Below are 26,364 nucleotides of genomic sequence, written 5' to 3'. Positions count from 1 at the left end.
CCCTTCAACAAAAAAAAAGGGAAATATTACTGAATTTTGAAGTATGAGAACCAAAAAGATAGTGGTGCAGGAAAAAAGAAGAAAGGCAAGACTGTTTTTTTTTTGTTTAAGTTGGACTTACCCACACAGGTTTGTTTACAGTTTTTTTGCTGATTACCTTCCTGCTCCAAATGGGCAGAGCTATGCTAAAAGTAAAGATGTTTCTCATTAAAATACAAAAGGTGAGTCAGGAAGAAGTCCGTCTATATGCACCCACACAGTCCAGAGAAAAGATCTAAGGCTATCCCTGGCAAGGGTAGGTGAAAACACCAGCGTGGGTGTACAGACGACACTGAGGGCCTTTTAATGGCCTGTTCACCCACTCAGGCGATTTTTAGTGCCCTTGGATAATTAGGCCCCTGAATGAAGCAATGTGGAAATGTATATATTTGTGAAGTTTTGGATTTTTTTGTCAATAAAAATATGAAAGATGCCCACTCCTTAACTGACAGGTACTAAGATGATTTTTTTTGTTTTGTTTTACAGCAATAAACAAATAGTTTAAGTTAGTGTTGTTTCCAAGCACTTCACTGGCAAACTGCTTTAACCATAACAGTTCAACATAACAGAAGCAACAAATGTTTTTAATGTTAATCCTCCTGTGAAAGGTTAGATGGCTTGATATGACAAAAGTCTACTGGCAGTCCAATTCGAACACAACACAAAAAAACAAACGAGCAAAAGTTAACCATGATTTGTTAAAACATGTCTTATAAAGGAATATTTATCAAATTATATTATATATATGTACATATTTCTACATCTTGTCTCCCTCCATCACTGCACCATTTTGCCTGCAACCCCGAAATAATCAAAATAAAAGATTTTGAACTTTTGAATCGACCAGGATGAGAGCGGCTTAAGGGTAGTGACAGGCTGGTTTAAAATGTGTAGAACAATAATTACAGTTGCACTTATTTGTCATTGTTTTCCAGTTTTATGTATGTCTATCCAATGTTACCTTGTGATGTATTGATGATGGCTCCACAGTCTACCCAGTCTCCTCCCATTGACCACCGGTGATGGGGACCATCCCCCCTCAGATCCTTAAAGGAATAGTACACCCAAAACATGATTAGCCTTCATTTTCTACTCACCCCCATGCTGAACAACACTCTGGAGTACTTTTTTGATATCTCAAATGCATCTGGAGATCTGGGAGGCTTCTTGCTGTCTGCTGACATTCAAATAATGGAGGTCTATGGTGACCGAGACAGAAAGGTCCATAAAAGTCCACAAAAAATGTGTCAATATTCCTCCATAGTGCTCGTCCAATGTATTCCAAGTGTCCTGAGTGGGTAGCATCCAGAATTTACTCGAAACGAAGTCATCTAGAATGTTTTTAGAGCATAAACAGTAGTGTATAGTATTTCCTGAAAGCGCGCACATGCGCGCTCACGACGCTACGGAAGCCGGCAGACCAAACCAGCGCATTCAGCTCGGCAAAGAACTCATGCTCTTCCTCAACACTGAAGTCCTCAGACATTTTTCTTTCGTTGTTTCTTTCTTTGCACAGGTAAACAGCACATTTCTTCTTCTACGCTTGCATTATTGGCAGAGCAGACGCTGAATGTGGACTTTCATCTGGTTTGGTCTGCCGGCTTCCGTAGCGTCGTGAGCGCGCATGTGCGCGCTTTCAGGAAATCCTATACACTACTGTTTATGCTCTAAAAACATTCTAAATGACTTCGTTTCGAGTAAATTCTGGATGCTACCCACTCAGGACACTTGGAATACATTGGACGAGCAGTATGGAGGAATATTGACACGTTTTTTGTGGACTTTTATGGACCTTTCTGTCTCGGTCACCATAGACCTCCATTATTTGAATGTCAGCAGACAGCAAGAAGCCTCCCAGATCTCCAGATGCATTTGAGATATCAAAAAAGTACTCCAGAGTGTTGTTCAGCATGGGGGTGAGTAGAAAATGAAGGCTAATCATGTTTTGGGTGTACTATTCCTTTAAGGATTCAGTGGGTATAGAGGATGGATGAATTTTTTTTATTTTTTATTTTGCATAATGAACAAAGAAATTTACTAATGCATGAAATGCACATCTTTCATCTTCTTTAGGAAGTTTTCACCTAGTGTGGCTGTAAGACATGGCATATCTATAGGCTTTAATTTTATCGCATTAATAACCCAGCACTCCTGGTTCTTCAATTTCTTCCCCATGGAGTTCTTACAGAGACCAATGTGCCCTCCAACACAAACTCTCCCTGTCGCTCACAGCATTTACAGTCAGTGCAGGCTGTACTTTTTCTCATCTGCCTGTCTTTTCTATTCCCTTTTCTTCGCCTTCATCTCTCCTCTCTCTCACTCCTCTCATCTTTCCACCTCTGGCTCAGCTGCGAGCCAGGCTCATACACACCAGGGTTTCTCTTTCATTTCATAGTGAGGAATAGGATGAGAGACAGAAAGAAGCAGGAGACCCAAGGAGAGGAGGGATGTAATGATCTGTCCTGATGAATGCAGTTAGAGAGAAAGTGCTGACACAACAGAAAACAAGCGCTTGGAGAAGATGAGGGCAATGCACCAATCAAAGAGCTCATCAAATGACCTGACAATTTCCAACAGCCAATGGGACTGTTTGAACTATGAATCAAGCACTTTCGTCTAAAAACACTCATTCTGACATTATGTTTTGGCATCATTTGAAAAAACCTCTACAGTAGATGATTTAAGTTACTTACAAGCTGTTAGGGGTAGTTATCAAAATGTAATTACTTTTCTTCGTGAAATAAGGTGAAAACAATAAAATATATATTCAGCAAACAAACTCATTGCTTTCACTCACAAAACTAATGATTTTATCTAAAGGAAGCTCCAAGAGAGGGAAGATAAATGAGCCAAGCAGTGTCGGTTGAGGAACTTATCTACCAGGGGGTCAGGGTCCAGCCAGCATTTTCTTTTTTATAAAAGCATAGAAAAAAAGAATGAAATAAAAGAAAGGAGCTAGTTTATCTTTTAATATATTATGAGAGCCACAGAGCAAAGGAGCTACTTGCAGCTCTGGAGCTGCAGGCTCAAAAGCTGTGATCTAGCAGATGAAAATGTGATCTTATCTCAATATGGTTGAAGCTTAAAGTTCAACACCTTGATCTTAAAATCATTATTTAAGTACAACCATAAAGGTACAAAATCAAATTGATCAAATGAGCCAACCAGTATGGTTTTGTGCCGAATATTCATAGAAAACTGATTTAGTATTATGCTGTCAGTAGAAGGGCCCTATAAGGGGCCAAGACCAATTCTACAGGGGCACTAGACCCTGTTTGCCGCAAGGCCTGTCTCCATAGAACTGTCCATGACGACAAAAGGGCAGGGCTCAAAAACACAGCATGTTGGCTTCAAAAACAATTTGTAAAAAATCTGAAGAAAAATATACAGTGGAATCCACTTATAGCGGTCATGGATATAGTAATCAACCACTTATAGTGTTCAAAAGGCTTGGGACAGAATCATTTCTATACAAATGCTGTTTAAATAATTTGTTTATAGTAATTAAGAAATCTGCTTATAGTGTTCATTTTTTCTGCTATTTTATGAATGTAAACGTGCAAAAATAATTAATAAGTGGATCGAAAATGATGACAGCACTCCGGTGTCAGAGCCTGTGACGGATGAGGACATCATTGTGGAGGTACAAGAGTGCTTTGGTGCATGTGGAGACTGTTGTCCCTTCCAGAGCTGATATGAGGAATGCAGTTTGCATATTAAAGACTGGTCTCCTGCATGATGGTTTGAAAAACTTTGACCTTTTACATCATTTTGAAAAAGAACTGAACTCGGTGTTGGACAACACTCTGATCCAGGGAACCATGGATAAATATGTGAAGTGATTTCTTAATGCGGTGCAGCAGATCCGCAACACAAAACTGATGTAGGCTGGCTTTAATTTTCTGTAGCCTATGCAGTTTCCTTCTATGTTGTTGTTCTATGAAACCTTTGGTTTCAAACTTCAAACTTGTTAAAAGAAATGCACTGGCAGCACCAGGCTACCAGAGTTACCGTATGTCTGCACACAGTGCATTATACTGTAATTAAACTTGCATGGTACTGTAATGAAATTTAGTAAATGCGAAAGCAATCCGTTTTATTTCATTTTTCTCATTGAAAAACCACACAGATGGCATTTAGATGATATTCCGCATAAAAAATAAGTGAAATAACGGTAAATTTGGATATAGTAATCACTATAATCAACCGCTTATAGTGATCCCGTTGGCTCCAACGGGATCAATATAAGCGGATTCCACTGTATATTAACAGATTTTTGCCCTTTTAGACCGCATTTTGCTCTTTAAAATAGCAAAAAAAAAAAAAAATATATATATATATATATATATATATATATTTTTTTTTTGTTTGTTTGTTTCTTTAGTTTAGTTTTTTTTTTTTTTTTTTTATTGTATTTTTTTTTTTTTTTTTTTGACTAAACATGCAGCCGCTGATGGTCAGGAATGAGTTGTTTAAAGAAGCCAGCCACACTACTTCTCCCCAATACTGCTTCCCTGTAATGACAGGGCTGTACTAGACATACTGAATCTACTTTCACCCTCATATAGTGTTTCTTTAAAGTTTGTAACATTTATAGGACTTTCCTGTTGTTTTCATAGAATTTATGTAACTATACAACATTTAACCCTACAGCACAGACTCTGCCGTTTGTGTAGCCCAGGTCAAAGCAATTTGATAATTAGAAAAGATTGACATTAATTTTGCAGTTCATGTCAGCTAAATTTCAAGCGTACCACTGAACTTGAATGCACCAAACAGTGTACACCGCTGTATATGGGGGGTATCTAGCTTCTCAACAGGCAATCAGAGATCACGGAGGTCGAGCACCGCCAGTGCAGAGATAGAGGTGAAAGATTTAGGCAGTGTTTTTTGCAGTGCTGTGTTGTAATCGCTCCCTGAAGGATGCAGCCCCTGAGTTGGGTCGTGGAAGCATTCTTTTAGCAGCTTTGTTTTTTTGTTTTTTTCTACTTCGACTCTTTAAAGAAGGGTGGCATTGTGTTAAGGAGGAAGCCCAGAGTTAATAAAATAAGGAGTTCAGGGAAGGGTGAGGAAACAAATGAGAGACAAGTTAGATTAACTAGTCTATCAAGCACCTTGCAAGCTTTGGAAGATTTGAAGCTAAGACCCTCGGCTTTGAATGGAAAAAAAGGTTTGAAAGGGTGAGAAATGTGTGCAATGTCCACTACTTGGAGACTTTGTGTATATGAGTAGTTTAAAATGTAATTTCTGGTGCAACTTCCCATTGCATTATTAGGACAGTAATGCAGGAAAGGAAATTAAGCACAGCATTTTATACCTCTGAAACAAACTCATGTGTAATTATTCAGATTTTTTTCTATTTTGATTCCTCTGGTTATGATAAGCCATCATAGTGTTGACTCAGTGATTAAATCTTAAACCTTCTTTTATATGATTAGAAAAGTAGAGTAAGTATTTGAAATTTTAGAGCTCATAGTTGACGGATTTTCTTTGGAATGTTAAATGTAAGGTGCTTCTAAAAAAAGATAGCAATAGATATTTGTGACCTCATCTGTAAGTCAAGTTTTGACTGGATAGGAAAAATAACAAATAACAGAGGACCTGATAAGATCCTGACTAAATCAGATGATTAGTCAAAAGCTCCTTATAGAAGAGACACAGAGGAAAAGATAAAAAAAAGTACACAGATTATTACCAAATTTTTTCATATCAGTTGCACTCCTGTAAATGTTCTGTTTTCACAGTAGCCCGAACCAGCACATTTTTTTTTGTTTGTTTGTTGTTTTTTGTGTGCAAGCCTTCAATTATTATGTGTCAGTGTCAATCTTCTTTTTGATTCAAAACAGCAAAAGAGCTGCCTCTCTATTTTATTTTTGCTTGTATCATCATCGTTGCTCAGTTCCTTGGCTCCATGATAGTTTCTTTCTTTTGATACTAGTCCTGTAGTTCTCAGACCCATCTATATTGTCACTATACTGTAAACCACATGCGCCGTCCATCCAGTCTTAAATAGAAGCCATATACTTCATGTTGTAATTACCACCAGCTCCTTGGGACCGTGACTTGAGAGCAGCTCCCCCTCCATTTCTTAACCAGGATGCTTAGTGTGAGGGATTGCTATTGCCATCAATGAGTCGATGCAATCAATTGGTTTTCCTTAGATAGAAAACTTAGAGTCAATTTGACTGTATGATCTGGTGAACTGTAATGTACCTTGAGATGACATGTGTTGAGAATTGGCACTATTTAAATAAATGAAATGAAATGTATATATAAATAAAATGAAATGAATTAAACTGAATTGAGTACATTTGAGTCTCTTTTTTTAAATATGATGGAGCAAAACACTTCAATTCTTCAAAAACAGATGTATCAGACAAGTAGTCAGACACAGGAAGAGAAAAACATAACTTATAATCTTAACAATAAGAATATAGTAAGAAAATCCAGAGGTAAAATAAATTATCTTTGTGTTGGTTGAGTTTTTAGCAGTAAATGACAAAATAAAGCATGAATTTATTGACCAACGCACCCCATGAAATTGCAATAGATGGTTTGGTCCTCAGGTCCTCTCTTGGCGCATCAGGTCTGTTAGCAGCAGTTTGCTTGTACCGGTGCTTATGTGCCACACACACATAATTTGGCACAGTGACAACAAATGGAGCAACGAAAAAATGTGTAAAGAAGCAGCAGTGTGGAAACAAACGGCCACAGTTGAAAAATGGTTTGTTACCCGAGTAGTTCAAATTAATGGCAGATTACTATTAATCTGTAAAGTTAAATAAACTAGCCAGCTGCTAGCTACGACTACTTAGTTAATCCTCTTTAAGTTCAGAATCACATCATATTTTTTATGAATTCTTTTTAAATAATTATATTTTATTCAAATTTGACCAAATTCCAAATAAGGCTAAATAATAGGGGGCTGATCATGTATTCCAGTAGGGGCCGCCATATGTATGTAAAGGTTTCCCCATTACATTTAAATTAGTAAAACAGAAAAATGTCTCTATAGCATTGAGTTACTATTTGAGGTTTATCCTTAATCCAGTTAAACAGAATATATTTTCATGCAAAGTATAAAAGTTTTTTAACAATTTTAAGTTTGTTCTTATCTATCAATTTGTTGGAAGATATCACCCCTAACAAAAACTGACCCAGATCCTTACATAGTCTCTAATTCACTATTGTACTGATTTCTTTTGTTTCATTAGACCAGGAGATTTTGGAGATTTTTTTTTTTTTTTTGTAAACAGATTATCCACCAGCAGCAGCCCTGTCTATTCAGTGCATCTTTACAGCAATTTTAATGCTTGCATATTTTTTGGGGGGTCATTATCAAAATCTTCCATGGGATCCCAAATTCCTAGCTGTCCCCCTGGACTCTTTCTCTGCTGATCTTCTACTGTAGTTATACATAGAAGGTAAAGCTGAAGGAGGCAGAGAAAGAAAGGAGACACTAGCATGAAAATGATAAAAATAAAAAAAATAGCTTGCGGCTTTGAGCCGACTTACAACAATATAAAGAAAAACAAATACTACTGAAATATGAAAAAAGCATGCAAATACCCCTATACACAGACGAAGTGGGAGGGAGAGAAGAGTAAAGAAGGTAACTGAAATAGGTTTTTCAGGAAATGTAGGTGTGCTCCAGAAAAGACACCATTAGTCAGCAAGGAAAAATGAACTATTTAGAGGATGTGGCCCTCACACACAAACACACCCACACACACGTGCTTCTTCAGGTTAATGGTTGAGTGGTAATGCTGTGTTAATTCATCTGAACACATTAACAATTTATATCGAATTCCCGCGCCATAATATCTTGCCTGCAGCACAAATTAGTACAAATTGTCTGCTGTGGGGTAGCGGCGATGGAGCTGATGGGCTTACTAATAAGTCAGGACATGCCATGTGTCACCAGGCTCACCCTGTCGCATGAACTAATATCCTCTATGATTTAGCAGGACATTAGCTGTGATGTTGGTGTGGAGAGATAGTGGTCTTGTGGAATAAAAGTGCAAGGAATCTTTGTCATAAATGACAGTGATGCAGGAGATGGGGGCTCATCCTGTAACGAGTAGGCTGCCAGTTCGACCCTTTACTCTATCAGTCTTTGATTTTAGACTTGGGCAAAGACACTTTTCCTCCTTGCCAGCTATTGGTCGGCAAAGCACTGGTGGCACCAATTCTATGGCAGCCTTGCTTCTGCACTCTGCCCTACGGCAGATGCGGCTTCAATCTAGCTTGCAACCAACAGTGTGTAAATATGCGCCTGAATTACTGAATGTTGCCATGAAGGCACATACTATGGTGTTTGGTGCACTTGGAGATAATAAATTGCAATATAAGTACAGGGTATTTATATTAAGCTTTTTAACCTTCCAAAGTGAACTAAAAGTATAGAGATAATTAAATATTGGCTTTTGCTTTGCAGAGTGAAGTAGCTTTTTTCTGGTACTATTTTTCCATTCTGGGAGAAAGTAGCTTTTCCCCCACATATGGGTGCAAATAAAATAAACTCTCTACTTTTAACCCATTTCCTTGGGGAGCAGTGGGCTGCCATTGTGCGGCGCCCGGGGAGCAGTGTGGGGTTATGGGTCTTTACTTAGGGACACAGAGTGGCAGTCTGTGGGAGTGGGGCTCCAACTCAGAACCTCTGGATTCCAAGCGCAATGCCCTAACCACTACGCCGCCACTCAACAAATTGTCAGAACTGGGGGTCAAATAAGTAAATAAATAAAAATGATGTCTTTATGAATATTTTCTTGACTTAAGATGACTTAAAATATAAAATAAACACTTGCTGCCACTGTGCAGATAAAGTACTGTACTAAAAGAGCTGCTTCATCACAAAAAGCATTGTGCCCTTCCTCACATTAAAACTTGCTGGACAGTCCAGGTACAGTACATGTAGGTTGTTCCTGCAGGAATTAGTAATAGCTGTCCTATAACGTCAACACGAATAAGTTTGGAGAATTTCAAACTTTTGAGGAAATCAGTTACCTCACAAGTTATATGTTAAAAAATTTAAAGTCACATTCAGTTTTTATGACTTAGTGGTTCATTTTAACTGTCGGTCTGGTTGCAGTTAACAATTTATGGCTTAAAGTTTGATGTCCCAACAAGCTTTAATGTTTGTGAAACCAAGAAAGCAAAATCTGAGCTGAAAGGAGATAGAGTTCCTTTTGGTTTTGGTTGACATCTTGTAACTGGGCAGTCCCCATTTTTTCCCTGTTGAAATTGGTGGGGGAGAAATTCAGTGATAAAATCTCTCTCTGAGCCATCTGCCTGGTGATCTACCTGACTAGAACAGGCTGTGATAACCTTAACATTAGTTTTCTCACTATATGAGTGCATGTTTTACTGGATAGAATAGATTAGGCGTTTTCTCCAAACTTAAGATGGAAATTACCTTTCTTAAAAAGATTTAATTTCTCACAGAAAATATAGTAGTCAATGAATTTCACAGATGTTGTAGCTTTTTTTTCAACTATGTGTCATGGTTGGTTTAGGAAATAAACCCACATGCAGAACACCACTGGAGACTGGGTAAAAGTTCAACAGAGTTTATTAAAGATTTGTACAAGAAAATATGAATTGGATTCTGGAAACAGGTCCGGGCAGGATTCTCAGGCGTCTGCAGAGACGAATAGTTTGATTAGCCAGATTTACTGATTAGTAGTTGAGTTTGCTGATATTTCTGAAAATACCTTGACAAGATTCAGACTTTCTTCTCTGAGAGAGGGAACCGGTTGGGTCCAGAGACTGTTGGTTCAGCAGCTGCAGCGTCTAGCTTCTGACTGTAGTGTCAGACCTTGGGTTGAGTGAATAAGCTCTTTCCCAGAGAGCAGCAGGTGGATTCCAGAGTTAGATCTTCAGATTTGGCTCTCTAGGGCAGGCAGGCAGGTAACAGGCTAAGCTCATCCAGAGCTTCACACGAGAGACAGGTTTCCTAGGAGCGAGAAGACAGAGGCAGGTTAGAATTAGGTTTCTCTAAGGCAAAGGTTCTGGTAGTTATCAGAGGCTCAGGTTCGCTAACCAAACTTGGTCAACACTGCAGCGTTGAAGGAAGGTCTGGCAGCTGCTTATATAGGCAGGTCTCCTGATGGGCTGATGAGCGTCAGCTGTGCTGGAGGGCTCCAGCCCAGGAGATCCACAGCGCACTCTGCTGGAGAAGGTGGAGAATCTCCAGATCCCAACACTATGTCTTAATTATAAGAAGTCTGAAAATAACTCTCATCTCCACATGAAATAGATTTCCACTGAAACACCTTGATGTTAAGATATTTTTAGTTGTCAAACAAATTAAACCCTCCCTCAATACATATGTCACTTCATGGCTCCAAAGTGTATAATGTGTAAATCTTTGGTTTGCCATTATTCTGTGATTGACAGTGTATTCTCCAACATATTAGATATATTACTGGCATGAATCATTAATTCTGTGTTTTTCTTGTTATGGGATTATTAGAATATGTTTTTGACCAGGTGACTGGTTATATCTGGCAGTTAAAGAGGAAACTGTTTTAAAAAAAAGATTGTTGTCATACATTTTAGCAAAGAATTGTCCTAATTTTAACACTAAAGTGAAGCAAATCTGTTATGGAGGGGAATGTTATTATTTCCAGCTGGCTCAGTCCTGTTAGTTGTCGTGACAATAGCTTGTTGTCATCTTCCCTTTCCCATGGGAAGTGGGAGTATTTCTCTGTAATTCTGGCCAGTGTGTTTTGTTTTGCTGCTCAGGTCTTCCAGGGGGCTGCCATCCTTGATCTTTTGGCCCGGTAAAACCCACCTGCAGCTGCAGGTGGATGTATTCTTGGCATTTTATTGCTGGCTAAGTTGTTGAGCAGGCTGTCATTGTTTGAGATCAAAGGCAGTTTGAATTATTGCTGTACCCAGCATTAACCCCCACATTCATTTGTTGTCTATGGATTTTCATAACTAAAACCGCCAATTTCTCAGTGGGGAAGGGAGGCCTCTTGTGTCTATTGACTTCTCCTTCTTTCTCATTCAAACAAAAGAAAATAGTGAGATCCTTTAGCAAAAAAATATATAATTAAAGGTCACTTGTACAAGATAGCTTTAGATAAACATTTTCATAGTTTGGCTAAGAATTGCAAAAAGCATCCAACATTACAGAAGGTTTGAATTCAAATACTATTAGAGTCTTTTTTTTAAATCTAGCGTTTACATATTTTAAAGGATTAAAAACAGCTCTTGGTACAAAACGTTGAGCCCTTGTAAACTATTATTCCAAGGAAAAACAAAAATGTTGTTATACAGACATAATTTGTTATCATGCCTAATGCAGCTTTGTGCACCTAGCTGAAGATGGCTTTTGGAAATGTAGCTTCTGATCTGGGAAACTGAAAAGCATACTGTACTTGCACTAACCCTATTCTCATTACTTAAGTATCATCATTCTAATCTAGCATCTAACTACAAAACGTTGACATCTTAAACCTATGTTGTTTCATTTTACACAAATGGAGTATTCTTTTAAAAAGATTTTGGGATTTGTATATATAGGGATATCTGACATTAAAAATCAATCTAGGTTACTAAAAGGAACTTTGTTTTGCATCTGGGCCAGATTAGAACTGTTTCAGTTTTCAGCAGTGATTTTCTTTACTAATCACACATAATAATCATGACTTTAAGATAAATATGTTTTGTTTGGTGTTGTTGGGGTCCCTACAACAAAAAAGTGCACAACTTCGGGCTTCGGAAGAGAAATTCTTATTGTTGTTATTTTTCTAAAATGATTTTTTTGTTTGTTTTTCAACTATGTAAACATCTTTCGCTTTCAGTCATCAGGTACCATCACAATAAGTAATTCAACTATGAGTTATTCTTTTTTAGATTTTTTGTTGTTCCTTGCTGTAGTTCCAAGCTGATTGCTTGTTTTTGTGCCTTCTTTTCTTACCTCTCCTATAAACACTCTGTGTCACTGTTTCATTTCTGGCTAGCTTGTTGACCTTTTTCAAAAGAAGCTTTACCTAGAATATGTCAGAAATTAAATTCTAAGAAATGTTCAAGAGTTTTCCAGTCAACATAGTTCTTCAATTATCTTTCACAAAAAAAGTTGATCTTTTCCTTAAACTCTAAGTGGGTTTGAAATGTAATCCTGTTGATTTAGAATGTTATAATCCAGGTTTGAGGTGTCTACGTATTGAAGTCATTGATCTATACTGTTTCTAATTTGCTCCAGATGAAAAAAAAAAAAAAAAATAAATAAATAAATAAATATATATATATATATATATATATATATATATATATATATATATATATATATATATATACATATATATATATATATATATATATATATATATATATATATAAATGACAGTAATCATACTTTTAAAATTTTTCATGTATGTGGATGCATGCCCTGGACTAGTCATATGGATCCCAGCCTACAAGACTTTACCAATGGGTGGGATTGAAGCAAGTTGAAAAATGAGAGAAAAAGTGTGATTGCAGAACTTCTGTAGTTCTCTTATGCAGGCATGTGAACTTTCTTCTCTTTTTTGCACCAAATCCTTAATCAGCTTCTCCCAACAGAAACATGTGCACCATATAAAGATTCCTTATTGTGTTTCATCAATGCAACAATACCTAAACCGCTCAGTAAAGGGCGATGAAGCGGCGCGCAGTTAATTCCACGCAGTGAAGTGGTGCGCCAAGAAGCGGCACACGGTGAATTCCAAGCGGTGAGAGTGTTCACTGCTCCTCCCTCACCTCATGCCACTATGTGACCTTTGCTCCAGGATAAACATTAAATCATGAATCCTTATTATACATTTAAGCCCACGTAGTCATTTTTTATAGTAGGCTAATACACTTAGAGCCCGTGCTTATATAAGACTTTTACATTTTTGTGGCTCCAGACAGATTCGTTTTTTGTTTTCTTTGGTCCAGTATGGCTCTTTAAGCAGTTTAAGTTGCCAACCCCTGATTTAGAATTTAGCACACAGCTTCAGCTATTACAGCAAGAAACCACTAATCACGCTTGAAATATTGGTGTAGTAATAATCTCAGACTTTAACCATCCGAGGTACATTAAGACTCTACCAAAGATGTCCTTTTAACACTTTTAAAGAACTCCAGGAATAATGATTCACAAAGGTCTTGAAAACTATTTAGCATGTGTATTTTTAGTAGAATTGAGAATTAAAGGTAGACCAGGCAGTGTTGCTGATCCAGAATGCTGCTGCCTGTGTCTCACTCAAACTCAGAACAGGGCGTGTCAGTTCTAAAGCCCACCCCAGTTTTAAAATCCATACACTGGCTCTACAAACTCATCAGAGAGAACAAACTGTAAAACACTTCTGTGTTTTTGGTGACAATAAATCACAAAAATGCTTAGCAGCAAAATACATTAGAGATGTTGTCAATGTATCCACCCCCCAGATCTCAGTATTCTGGTTCAAGTCTACTTTGCTTACTAAGAACTAAAACAGGGAGAAGCATTTATTTAGTTGTGATGCTCAACTAATCTGGAGCGATCTCTCAGAAAACTGTAAAAGGGTGAAACCTAAAGTTGTTTTAAATCAAGATTAAAACCTATCTTTTTAGAGTGGCCTATCAATGTTAATAAATCTATACATGATACTTGGAATTATTGTTTCAGAAAAAAAACAACCCCATATCACAAATTGCGGTGTTAAAATGGCAGGTGTTAAAAACCAACCCCCTCCTGTCTAAACTACAGCTAAAAACAGTTATCGTTTCTTTTATCACCTCATGGCTGGATTCCTTTTGATTAGAATTAGCCAGGCTTTTCTCCAATGTCTCAGCTTATACAAAAACACAGTTGCACAATTGTTAATTGGTTTAAGTAGACAAGAGCACATAACTCTGGATATAGCATCCGTTTACCAACTTCCCTGTTCAGTTTCAAAATCCTCTTTTTGAGATTTCATTACCGTTTTATGCTTTGTAATGATCCTGCTCCTTCTTATATTAGTTGCTTCATGATTTAGCAATTGAATGCTATTAGATTGGCTGACTAAACACTAATGATTCTTCCAGACACAATTTATGAATCTAGATGCACCAGAGCCTCTGCAGTTTTACTCCTAAAGACCAAAATAAGCTGCCACTGGAGGTCAGGCAGGCTCCATCTATCACTGTTTTTAAAACTTCCTCAAAGCAGTTTTTTTAAAGGTAGCATGATGTGTCATCTGTGTCTTAATAATTTACTATTTATCAATTATATTGTATGAGTTCACTGAGATGTAGAAAGAGGAGAGACTAAACTGGTTTAATTTGTAGTCCTCCACATACATTTCAGAGCAAAAAAAAAAGGAAAGAAAAGTGTCTGCAACCAATGCAACATGCATTATGCTTTGTTTGTATACCCTGGCTTTATTTTGCTAGACTAAATATGCACAGTGTTAGGTTTTCTTTCCATCTCCCCACCTGTTAAACTTGCTATTTTAGGACAGTGAAGAAAACAAGCAGCTCTTCAGAACCTAACAGACAGGTGATTTTAAAACCCCTTGTGTAAGCAATATTTGCCGTCAGATTTCTTAGCTTTTTCCCAGGACCATTTTATTTGCTTTGTAGAAAGTACACAGAGAAGTAAGAAAGAATGGGTTGTGTGGTAGCAGATAGATTTTTATCTCTGTTGCAAGGATTAATGAAAAACAAAAAATAAATAGGACATAATTTATCTTTCCTGCACATTACACATCATAATGTGGTTTTAATTCACACAGAACACTGTTTAATTACTTCTATTATTGGTAATCAGATAATTCTCTCCACAATTATAATCATTCTTTGATGATAATGCAGCATTTTATCCATTATAAAAACAAAAAAACTATATTAAGTTAAGATTAAAAGTACAACTTCAGGGATGGACTTTAACTGCTGATCAGACTTAGTTCCCAGCGCAATTGTTTTGACAGGTAACTACTGTCAAAATTTGAGTTTTTAAGTTTCAATTAAAGGCACAGTGTTTTCACAATGTATTTGAAAAGCTTATTGAATTGGCATGATAATGTTCTCGAGAACTTTAGGTTTTTTCAAATCAAAAAAGGTCATTCTGAAAAATATATGCTTAAGTAAAGAAAATTAAGTCAAAGCTAGTTTATTTTTCATCAAATGGCTTTTGATTTATTTATTTGCACAAAAAATTTATTTATAAATATCAGCTCATACTGGAAATGAACTTCTTTTAACTGTTCAAATAGGGTATCTACATAAACTTGATCTACAAACTATAAAAATCCAAGTCCACAGTCCCTCGGACTGTTTGGAGTGCTGCTGGCCCTCAGAAGTTACTGCTGAAAAACGAGGGAAGGCATTAATTATTATTACTATTCCCAAGGTAATGGTTGAAGTAAAGGTTATCTACCTTCTTTAGCTAGGTTTGACTTATGCAGATAATTTTGATAACAGTGGCATCAAATGCAAACAAAAATGTCCCTACCATTGGAAGCTTGCCAGTTCAAACCCCACCTCCTGCTCACTCTGTTGTTGTGTCCTTAGGCAAAACACTTCCCCTGTATAGCATACTGGTGGTGGTCAGAAGGCTAGGTGGTACAGGTGTATAGCAGTGTTGTTTCTGTAGGGAAGCCCTAGGACAGCTGTGGATTGAATGTTGTGCAAAAGTGCTTTTGAGTGCTCTGACTTTAAAAGGCGCATGGTAAGGGAGCATGGTAAATGATAAGTAATTTACCATGCCATAATGAGGTATTAGCTAGCATACACAAAGGCACTTATTTGAAAGAACCCTTTTCTCATAGTTTGACAATCAAATGTAACAAACACATGGGGATACACATAAAGGTAACATTAGATCAGTGTTTAAACCCCTACTAAAATAACATTTGTTGTAGCCTAATAAACAACAGTTCAAGAAACATCAGCATTGAAACCTTGTGGTCACCACTGGCTTCTTGTTAGCTTAGATTATACAACAGTGAACACATTAAATGATCAAAAATCATTAAAAACCCAAATTTTTTAGCTGAAAACATGTTTCCCAACTTTAGCAGACCAGTAACCTCTGTTCATGTGTGTTTTAGAAAGGCGAGGCATCTCCAAAGTTCAGGAAAGCTTAGCTTTCAGGCCTGCAGCAGAGGAACTAATGGGATTTCCTCTTTGATTAAAGCCTCTATTCTTTAGCATCTCAATGTTCGCTGTAATCTTAAAGAGAAACGTTACAGAAATCTGTTTTGCAGAGTCTGGCTCTGAGATTACAAACAGGAACACTTGATGGCACTCAAGGTATTTTTTGTGGAAAATTTGCAATAAATTAAAAGCTATGCACCAGCGTGAAACAAAAGCCATATCTGTTGATTTTGCATTATTTTTTGGAATTGCGGAAACTAGAGGGACTGATAGTAACTGCGCTAGCAATAATTTCAGTCTTAAAGTATTTTTTTTGTGTCGTTCCCCTTATGATGCCATCCATACTACCTGTAATTAAAGGTTCTCAACTCCAAATGCTTCGACTCATACTCTCAGCTATAGATGTAATGTCTGCTGTTTGTGAGTTAGTGTCACTAGTATTACCTCCTGTCCTGCAAGGTGCTCATAGGAATTTCTACAGTTCCTCAGTGCCCCTAATGATCATAAACTTTGCCTCCTCTGATGATTTGTTCAACTTTTCAATCTGAAAATGTGCACAGAAAGAAAAAGAAATTTAATAATACCATTATTTTAAGACTTTGGTGTTTAGACCTCAGCAGGAAACATTAGTGCTGGATTTTACTTTATGCAGGTGTATGAGAACAGGGATGTTTCCCCAAAGGCCCGAAACTGGTGGTGGAGTGGAAATAGATGAAGTTTTTTTCAATCCATAGACTGCTGGTTGGCGAGACGATCTGCTTGAGCTGTATTGTGAGATCCAGCTGACACTGATGCTTCACTCGGAAGATAGATGTCCAGCTTTGATAAACGCAGGTTTGCATGAACCTGTTCATGATGAACATGGATGAAGCGACAGTGGAGAGGAAACATTCTCCTTTGGAAAGAAACCTCCGGCAGAACTAGGCTCAACATGGCGGTCCTCTGCCGGATCGATTGAGATCGGAATGCAGTAGGTATTACACTCTGATATTGACAAGGTTGAACAGGCACCATGGAAGAGCCAGATGGAGCTTAGCTACAACAAAGAGGTGGGTTGAACCAGGGTCATCTGAGTCCAAAATCAGACATACTGTAGTGTAACCACTGCTGGCGTTCAGCTGGGTAGCAGTCTGAGTTGTGGATTTGAAGACTTTTTTTAAGATGAAACCTGTATGCTGATTGGGCTTCGTGGAGATGCGGTTGAAAGCTAATTGTTTGCGGCACAGGCGGATGAACCTCTGATGATGAGGCAAGAAATTTAGATTCTTCTGTTGAACATCCACGTTGGCTTTATAAAAACTGCACAGTTTGCCAACCACATTGCCTCAATTGTTGCTTGTTTCTTCAGGATCAGGATCCTGGCCTTCCTGCCTCCTCTTGGTTAGATGCTCACTGATGTATACTCAAGTTTATCCATAGTTTCTCCTCAGCAGCAGTTGGCAAGCTTTAATTTGATCACAGTTTAATTCCAAAAGACTGGAGAAAGTTAGCAACTTGTTGTTCAGTACACTCATATTCCAGCTCTCTCGTTTTTCCCCGTTGCCCACAGCCCCCGTGTGAGCATATGACCAGGGTTTAATGTCTAGCCCATTGATAACATCATTTATCCTTTTATTTTGTTCCAGGTCAGAAACTCTGTTCTCCATGCAGGCCATCCTCTTGTACAGATTACCTTTCTGCTGCAGCCTGATAAAAGAAACCTCCTCCCGCAAAAAGATCAAGGATTTTTTTTCTTATGTAATCAACCTGTTGAACTGATGATGTCTTATTTGATCTTCACTGGAATTGACCACACAAGCAAACACTGTAATAATCTTGGTTCTGTTGGTTTTCTCTAGGTTTTCAGTTTCAAGTTTATCGAGGTTTTTCTTTGTTTTCTAGCTTTATTGGTGTGTTCTGGATTTATTTAAGTTTCTTAGGTTTTTCTTTGCTTGTCCTCTGTTGCCCCCTTGTGTTTTCTTTTCCCTTGGCTTCCTCTTCTGCTCTACTCACACCTGCTCCTTATCAGCTTGTCAGTCCTGCCTTTGTTCAGTCAGCCATAAATACACTCCCTCTGCAGTCCCTCAGTGCTGGTTACTCGTCTTACTTTGGCTACGTTCTCACTGCAGCCTGAAGGTACCCAAATCCGATTTCTTTGCCCATATGCGACATGGGCATATGGGCAAAAAAAATGGTAGTCTGAACAACACAGATTCGATTTTTTCCAATGCGACCCAGGCCATTTGGCTATGTGGTCCTGAATCCGATACAAATCTGATCTTTTCAAATGTGACCTGTTTGTGAACGGCCAGGTCGGATTCATCCGACCTGAATGCCATTAATATACGACAAAGGTCACTATTCCGCGTCTTGCTACGCAGAGGCTGCAAGAAAAACAACAACCATGGCGGATGATGATGCAGAGAGCAGTATTTATGTTTAAACATATGGAAAAGATTGTGTTTTTAAGGTTGAAAAAGACCGCTAGATGCGCGCCGGTACTACCATCCATGTTTACTTCCGTAAACACAGAAGACTCTGGCCTGTGACGTCATCGCGTCCTCTACTGCGCATGCTGGACACTTGCGCTGCAAGAGATCACATACAAGTCACATATATTTGGAAATATGAACAGCAACGCAAAAAAAATCGGATTTCACAAAAAAAAAACGGAATTGAGCATCAAGGCCTGCAGTGTGAACATAGCCTTTGACTTAACCTGGCTCCTCATGATTGTTTTCCCCTGATGTCCCCATGGTACTGGTTTGTGTTTCATTGTTAAGTTGGATTTTTTTGATTCCTCTTTTTGCTGCCTGTGATCATTGATTAAATCTTCTAAGAACTCACCTCTGCCTCTCAGCTTTTGCATTTGGGTCCTCACAAAGACCTCCAAACAAATCGTGACAAACACAAACTAACACTCAGGGATATGTTCCGTGAAAAATGTTCAAGCTTAAAAATCTCTGTAGTACCATCTTCAAATCACTTACAACAATGTCAGTGTCAGTTGCTTTTTAACAACTTTGCCAAGTTTCTACCTGGTATTCCAGGTCTTTCACTGGGGGTATGAGATTATGTAATGTGTCACTTTCCAGAGCTTTGCAGAGCTGAGAAGCCCAAAATGGGCCTATAGCAGAGAGCTCCACAGTAAAAATCATAAAACATGTTCTATACAGTAAGGTGTATGGTGCTTGAAGCTTGTTGACATTTGAGTAGTTCTACTTTTTCAGTGAGGTTTGCTGGAACAATGCTGAAGAGGACAGGTTTATTGGTGATGACATTTATCAAAAACAAATGTGGAAAATAGTTCAGGTCAAAGTCATTCAATATAAGTACTGTATATTGTACCATACAGAGTCTTTAAAAGTTTTCTGTCAAAGAAAACTCAACTGATTCCAATGAGCCATTGACTTGACAGCCAAAAGAACAATTTATGACTGTTACTCTAAAGATTGGGGGGTAAACTTTCTTTTAAAGTAGAAAGGTATTATTAATAGTATTCTTACATAACAGTTTCAGCATTGGGTTTTGGTTTAACCAAAAACAAGACTAAATACATTTATATCTACATCTACGGTGATCGCTGAAAGTGTTTTACTCCCAATAAATTTTTTCCCCTTTATAAATTAAATTTCTTATCTGCTTGCTAAATATATTCAACTTTGTCTGAGTGCAAGTAAGAGAATGGCCCACAGTGACAGGGATGGCATTAAAAAAAGCACCCTGCTGGGATCAAGTGATTTATTACTCACAGGGGGACTCACACTCTCATTCACTTCCTCCGGGCTGTTTGGGCGATGTGTCCATCTGTCAGTCTGTCAGTTGCTTGTCATCTTTAGTAAATGGGGTTAACAGCCACTGCTGTGTTAAGAGAGAAAAGGATGACAAACGCTTTCATGAAGAAGAAAAACTTGGATCAAGCTAAATGAAACAGAGGTATACTCACAGTAAGTAAAGAGAGGTCCCATTATAGGAGGTGCAAAACCCCTCAGATTTTAGAGCCTCTGATTGAAGATAATAGTTTTCTACCCTGCTGAGAGGCTTTGCACTCATCCAAGAGCAGGAGCAAAGGAAAAACATCAGGTACTGCATTAGCTGAGAGGAAAAAAAGGGGGTCATTTTTGAAATAGCAGGAGGATGAGGTAAAACAAAAGCGTGAGCATGGAAGGGTGAAAGTGATGTGAGAGAGAAGAGCAGAAATTGATAAGGCGTTAGGATCATAAGAAATAGGGTTTTATTCTCAAAGCTGTTATTTTCATCTCAATAACAGATATCTAGTTCAGTTCTCAGTTATGCAATCGGCACATTCGGGCACTAGTTATGTGGAGCATACTGTAGTCAAAGAATTTTCTATCATATAATAGACTAACTATTTAACTTACCATTTTCAAAGCAAAGCCAAACTAAATCACCCAGCCATTCTGTCAAGGGACTTTAGTGCACCGTTAATTTACCATATGGCCCTTATTGGAAAGAAAATACCACCATCTATTAACCCCGATATGTGTAATCAAATCATTCCTCTAGTAAACCCCCCACCTACTCTTTATTGCTCTCCTCCTGCTGAGCTCAGCGTGTTGCTGTTCTTGCTAATGCTCATTCAATTACTACTGCAGGTGCAGAACCTAAAAATGGGGCGGAGTGTATGTATGTCTGTGGGGGACTTGATTAAGGTGTTTTTCGCTGGGTGTTGATTTTCCCATGCTGTGCTAATGCAAATACTCTTGATACTCTTGGTAGTGTCTCCTTCTTCACTTGAATTTTCTCTGATTTTCACTCATTTTATCTCAATGTGTCCATTTTATTCCCATGTATGAAATGCATGACCTGCTAGATTTTGCTTTTAGTTCTTATGCAGTACAACTGTATATATTCTACAACACGCAATTTAGGTTTTGAAATTTACAAAAAATAGTGCTTTGGTTGAAATACAGCAAAGCCTAAAAAAAAGCTCACTTAGTTTCATGCAGCAGCTGTTTGTTTAAAATGCAAAGTAGAAAAAGTTGACAGTGAACAATGAGGCTCGGCTGAGGGGCTGGCCAGGGCATATTGCTTGGAGTCTATTTAAGCAGCTATCTGGCACCTTTGACTGATTGCCAGTCCGTCATAAAGCCAAAAAAGAGATGCATGATGATGCATCTCTTATTTGGCTTCAATGTATGCCAAACCCACTACTAAAGAGAGTGTAGAGTCACCAGTTAAACCACATTGTAGAAAAAACCCAACACATGCATAAAGAGAAAATGCAAACCGATTCTTAGCCTGGATTCCAACAAATCATTTTCTTGTCACCCTACATTCTGTCTTATTTATTTTTTTTTTTTTTCATTTTAAAAGTCAATCTATGATGGTTGTGTGAAAAAAATTTGAAAAGTAAGGCCCAAATCTGAAAAAGTAATGTTAACATAAATGTACAGTACAATAAAACATCAAATGGTTGTATGGATATTTTTAATATTAGATTTTCCATGTAAACTTTAATGGCTATTGTATTCATGACCAGAAAGATCAATCTTTTGGTCAATGTGCTTCTGGTACAAAAAAGAAAACTCAACAGAACAAATTTGAACAGACGCAGTGTGGGAAAGATTGAGTCACAAAGAGTTTGTCATTGTTTCTTTAATTGGACTGGACTTTGGAGTTCTTTTTCTTTGCCTTTTTCTCATTACCAGAAAAAAAATAGTGAACTTTTTGAATCTCTGTTGGTCTAAATACTCTTCAGACAGAAACCTTGCATTTTTGTTTTATTTCTGCAGGATCTTCACTTTGTCCTAGCACAGGGACATAATTTGTAATGGAAATTATATTGACTTCTTACAATTGTCTAAAGAAAAAAAAAACCTTACAAAATCAACTACTTTTAAATCACAGGGCCTAATATACATGGTCATTTGTTACACGCACAAAAAAGTGAAGTTTATCTCAATATATGACTCAAAAGAAGTAGTACTATGTAGCTTATGAGAAGGGATACACTGCAAACTATAATACAGAGCTCCTGACAGGCCTTATTGTTTGCCCTTGACATTTTCATGTATTTGATGAAAGGCTCATATGAAAGGCCCATATGTTGACATCACGAATCTTCAAATATAGAGTGCCTTTCTTTGTTCCCGTCTCATGCCTCACTCAAGGGACTTCTGCGCTCGGGGTGTAGTGGTTGTTAATTAAACACATGCCAGCTTCTTTGAAACGGGTGCACATATAAATAAAAACAAAATTGGCTGCAGCAGAAGCTGTAAAGTGGCTTTTCACATCAGACCTGTGTTTGTACGACAAAGATGTAAGAGTAGCACTGAGCATATTAATGTTGTGCAAAGGTTAGTAGATATTGCATGTGTTGCAGAGCTAACTTAACTTGCACTTTTACCTGAGCTACTTTAACTATAAGCTTTATCAAAGAGGAAAGTTTTAAATGTAGTCTTAAAAGTAGACACGTTGTCTGCCTCATTGACTAAAACTGGTAGGTGGGTCCACAGGAGAGGAGCCCGATAACCAAAATAACTCCCTCCCTTTCTACTTTCAGAAATTCAAACAATCACTACTAAACCTGCAGGTTCAGAAAAAAAGTGATCTGCTAGAAACATGACACACTCAGAACTTGTAATGGTAATAATTGTAAATGGTTTTTGGTTATTTAGGAATTTATACATTATATATATATATATATATATATATATATATATATATACACTATATTGCCAAAAGTATTTGCTCACCTGCCTTGACTCACATATGAGCTTAAGTGACATCCCGTTCCTAATCCATAGGGTTCAATATGACGTCGGTCCACCCTTTGCAGCTAGAACAGCTTCAACTCTTCTGGGAAGGCTGTCCACAAGGTTTAGGAGTGTGTTTATGGGAATTTTTGACCATTCTTCCAGAAGCGCATTTGTGAGGTCGCACACTGATGTTGGACGAGAAGGCCTGGCTCTCAGTCTCCGCTCTAATTCATCCCAAAGGTGTTCTATCGGGTTGAGGTCAGGACTCTGTGCAGGCCAGTCAAGTTCATCCACACCAGACTCTGTCATCCATGTCTTTATGGACCTTGCTTTGTGCACTGGTGCACAGTCATGTTGGAAGAGGAAGGGGCCAGCTCCAAACTGTTCCCACAAAGTTGGGAGCATGGAATTGTCCAAAATGTCTTGGTATGCTGAAGCATTCAGAGTTCCTTTCCTTGGAACTAAGGGGCCAAGCCCAGCTCCTGAAAAACAACCCCACACCATAATCCCCCCTTCACCAAACTTTACACTTGGCACAATGCAGTCAGACAAGTACCGTTCTCCTGGCAACCGCCAAACCCAGACCCGTCCATCAGATTGCCAGATGGAGAAGCGCGATTCGTCACTCCAGAGAACGCGTCTCCACTGCTCTAGAGTCCAGTGGCGGCGTGCTTTACACCACCGCATCCGACGCTTTGCATTGTACTTGGTGATGTATGGCTTGGATGCAGCTGCTCGACCATGGAAACCCATTCCATGAAGCTCTCTGCGCACTGTTCTTGAGCTAATCTGAAGGCCACATGAAGTTTGGAGGTCTGTAGTGATTGACTCTGCAGAAAGTTGGCGACCTCTTCGCACTATGCGCTTCAGCATCCGCTGACCCCGCTCCGTCAGTTTACGTGGCCTACCACTTCGTGGCTGAGTTGCTGTCGTTCCCAAACACTTCCATTTTCTTATAATACAGCTGACAGTTGACTGTGGAATATTTAGGAGCGAGGAAATTTCACGACTGGATTTGTTGCACAGGTGGCATCCTATCACAGTTCCACGCTGGAATTCACTGAGCTCCTGAGAGCGACCCATTCTTTCACAAATGTTTGTAAAAACAGTCTGCATGCCTAGGTGCTTGAATTTATACACCTGTGGCCATGGAAGTGATTGGAACACCTGATTCCAATAATTTGGATGGGTGAGCAAATACTTTTGGCAATATAGTGTATATATATATATATATATATATATATATATATATATATATATATATATATATATATATATATATATATATATATATATATATATATATATATATATATATATATATATATATATATATATATTTAAGATTCTAGATTTAACAGGGAACCAATGAAGGAGAAATTCAATCTTTCTTTTAGATTTATATTAGAACTCTGGCTGTATGACTTTGGATCGGCAGAAAACTTAATACCACACTTTGTGAACTTCTTGATTGTGAAAAGTTACAATAGTCCTGCTTGGCATTAACAGATACAAGGACTAGTTTCTTGACATTCCCCAATAAATGATTTAACCAGGATGCAACTAAAATCATATATAATATATTGTCCCCTATATATTATATATATATTATATATATATTCTATATTGTATAAATACTTTATATATAATATCTTATATGGACCATTGTCAAATTTTTTTTCTTCCCCTTGTTTCTCCAAATTCCATTTAGTTTCTATTTGATAATGCATTTAATTTCCAGTCTACTACAATTTACTTTTATAACAGCTTTACTGCACTTTGGAGCTTTCTTTTTTTTTTTTTTTCCTACCATCTCACTTCCAAGTATCCCAATAAATGGCCGTATCCATAAAAATGCTTCTATGTCTGGGAAGATTCAGAATGTAAATGACATCTTGGACTCATTGCTTACTGAGAACATCACTAAAGTGGGTACTCTGCTGTCATTGGGCTTTATTCTACTTCATTCTATTTATTCTTACCTAATCTTTGTGCTATGATATTTGTGTAGGTTGACTATTTCAGCATAAATATTTGGAAGTAATATTTCTCTCTTGCACCTTTTTTCTATTGCAGTGCACGTAAAGGCAGGAACATGTGAGGTAATTGCTGCCCACCGCTGCTGCAACAAGAACAAGATTGAGGAGAGATCTCAAACTGTCAAATGTTCCTGTTTCCCTGGCCAAGTTGCCGGCACTACTCGGGCTATGCCCTCCTGTGTTGATGGTAAGTAACAAAAACATTTGAGCTTTGTGATGCTCTCAATGAATTGACATATTTCATCTCCCTGACTAGCACACATTTAAAAAAGTTGGTTTTATATGTTTTTTTTCTAGGTAGTCCAATTTTTAGGTGTGATGATTTGGTAGATCTCATATTTGGTTATTTAATGTAGAGAATTGTACAGAGGTTGTGCTTGCATCATCACTGGGAGAAAGGCTGCCTGAGATTTACCCTGCATTAGCAGCAGTCCATTTAAGGACCAAAGTTTGTGGTGGCAGTAACCTACAGAGCAGTTAGTGCTACTTCGGTATTCCTTTCTGGAACCTTTAGCCATCTGTCATGTAGCCATGTTTATTTTCTACTATTGTTGTTCTTTTTAAAACTCTGCTTCCACTCATAATTTAAGTTCATATCATTCTAAGTACAGATAAAAGTTGGATGGAAATATATTAAATATGACTGAAAGTTATACAAATCAGTGAGGTTTTCATTATAGTCCAACTCGAAATTTTGCTATTAAGAGACATATTTCTTTCCACCATTAGCCAATCTTGCCATTGCCTCACAGTCAAATGTCACATAAAATAAAGAGATTCATTCTCTATCTAAAGTAATCTATTTTGCAAAATAAATAGAATGGAAAAGTTTCAGTATTTTAAAACTCGAAGGGTTTCGATAAAAAACAATACATTTTTCTTTGAAAACATTTTCATCCTTACTTAAAGGTATAATGGAGGATTTTCGCGAATTTTTTAAAAGAGCCGCCCCCTCCACTTTAAAAAGAAATGCACATGCACAACTCTGTACCCGTTCCCGAGAAGGAACACCTATTAAACGCACGCAAGAGCATGCATAAGCCCATTTCTCCTTGTGCACGCTCTGTTTAAAAGTTGCTATTCTCATAGCTCATACAAGCTTACTTTCCAAAAGAAGATTTGCAAATTTTCCACCATGTCAGACTCACCACTGGTAAGTGAAAATGGAGATGAGCATGTAGGACGGCCTTAAACATATCACCAGAATGATTGACAATTAGGAGAATCGCTATTTTGATGATCCACACAGAAAAAGAACGTCTTCCACTATGACCATATGAACTTGAGGTTAGAAAATATGACATGTTGACCTACTATATTTGTGCTGCTGCAGGTTTGAAGGTTACTTTCAGAAGAAAATACTGTATCTTAAACAAAAAAGGAGTTCTAGAAAAATTAAAGTAAATCATCTTTATGTTAAAGGCTAATTATTTTCACAGAAGGCAGACTTTAGGAACCCAAGAAGCTCAATATTACTTATGAAACTTGTT

General features: G+C 37.8%; 1 protein-coding gene across 1 annotated transcript in view; it reads left to right on the top strand.

Annotated features, from left to right (window-relative positions):
- The window catches only part of LOC119784980 (chemokine-like protein TAFA-2), a 137,021-nt gene that overhangs the window by 95,556 nt on the left and 15,101 nt on the right, over positions 1 to 26,364 (top strand). The window contains exon 3 of the mRNA XM_038287319.1: positions 24,912 to 25,061. Within this exon, the coding sequence (XP_038143247.1) occupies positions 24,912 to 25,061 (150 nt within the window). The remainder of the gene's footprint in view (positions 1 to 24,911; positions 25,062 to 26,364) is intronic.

Source organism: Cyprinodon tularosa, unplaced genomic scaffold, assembly GCF_016077235.1.
Source record: "Cyprinodon tularosa strain WSP-4 unplaced genomic scaffold, ASM1607723v1 ctg239, whole genome shotgun sequence".
Lineage (NCBI taxonomy): Eukaryota > Metazoa > Chordata > Actinopteri > Cyprinodontiformes > Cyprinodontidae > Cyprinodon > Cyprinodon tularosa.
This window is presented reverse-complemented; position numbering and strand designations above follow the sequence as displayed.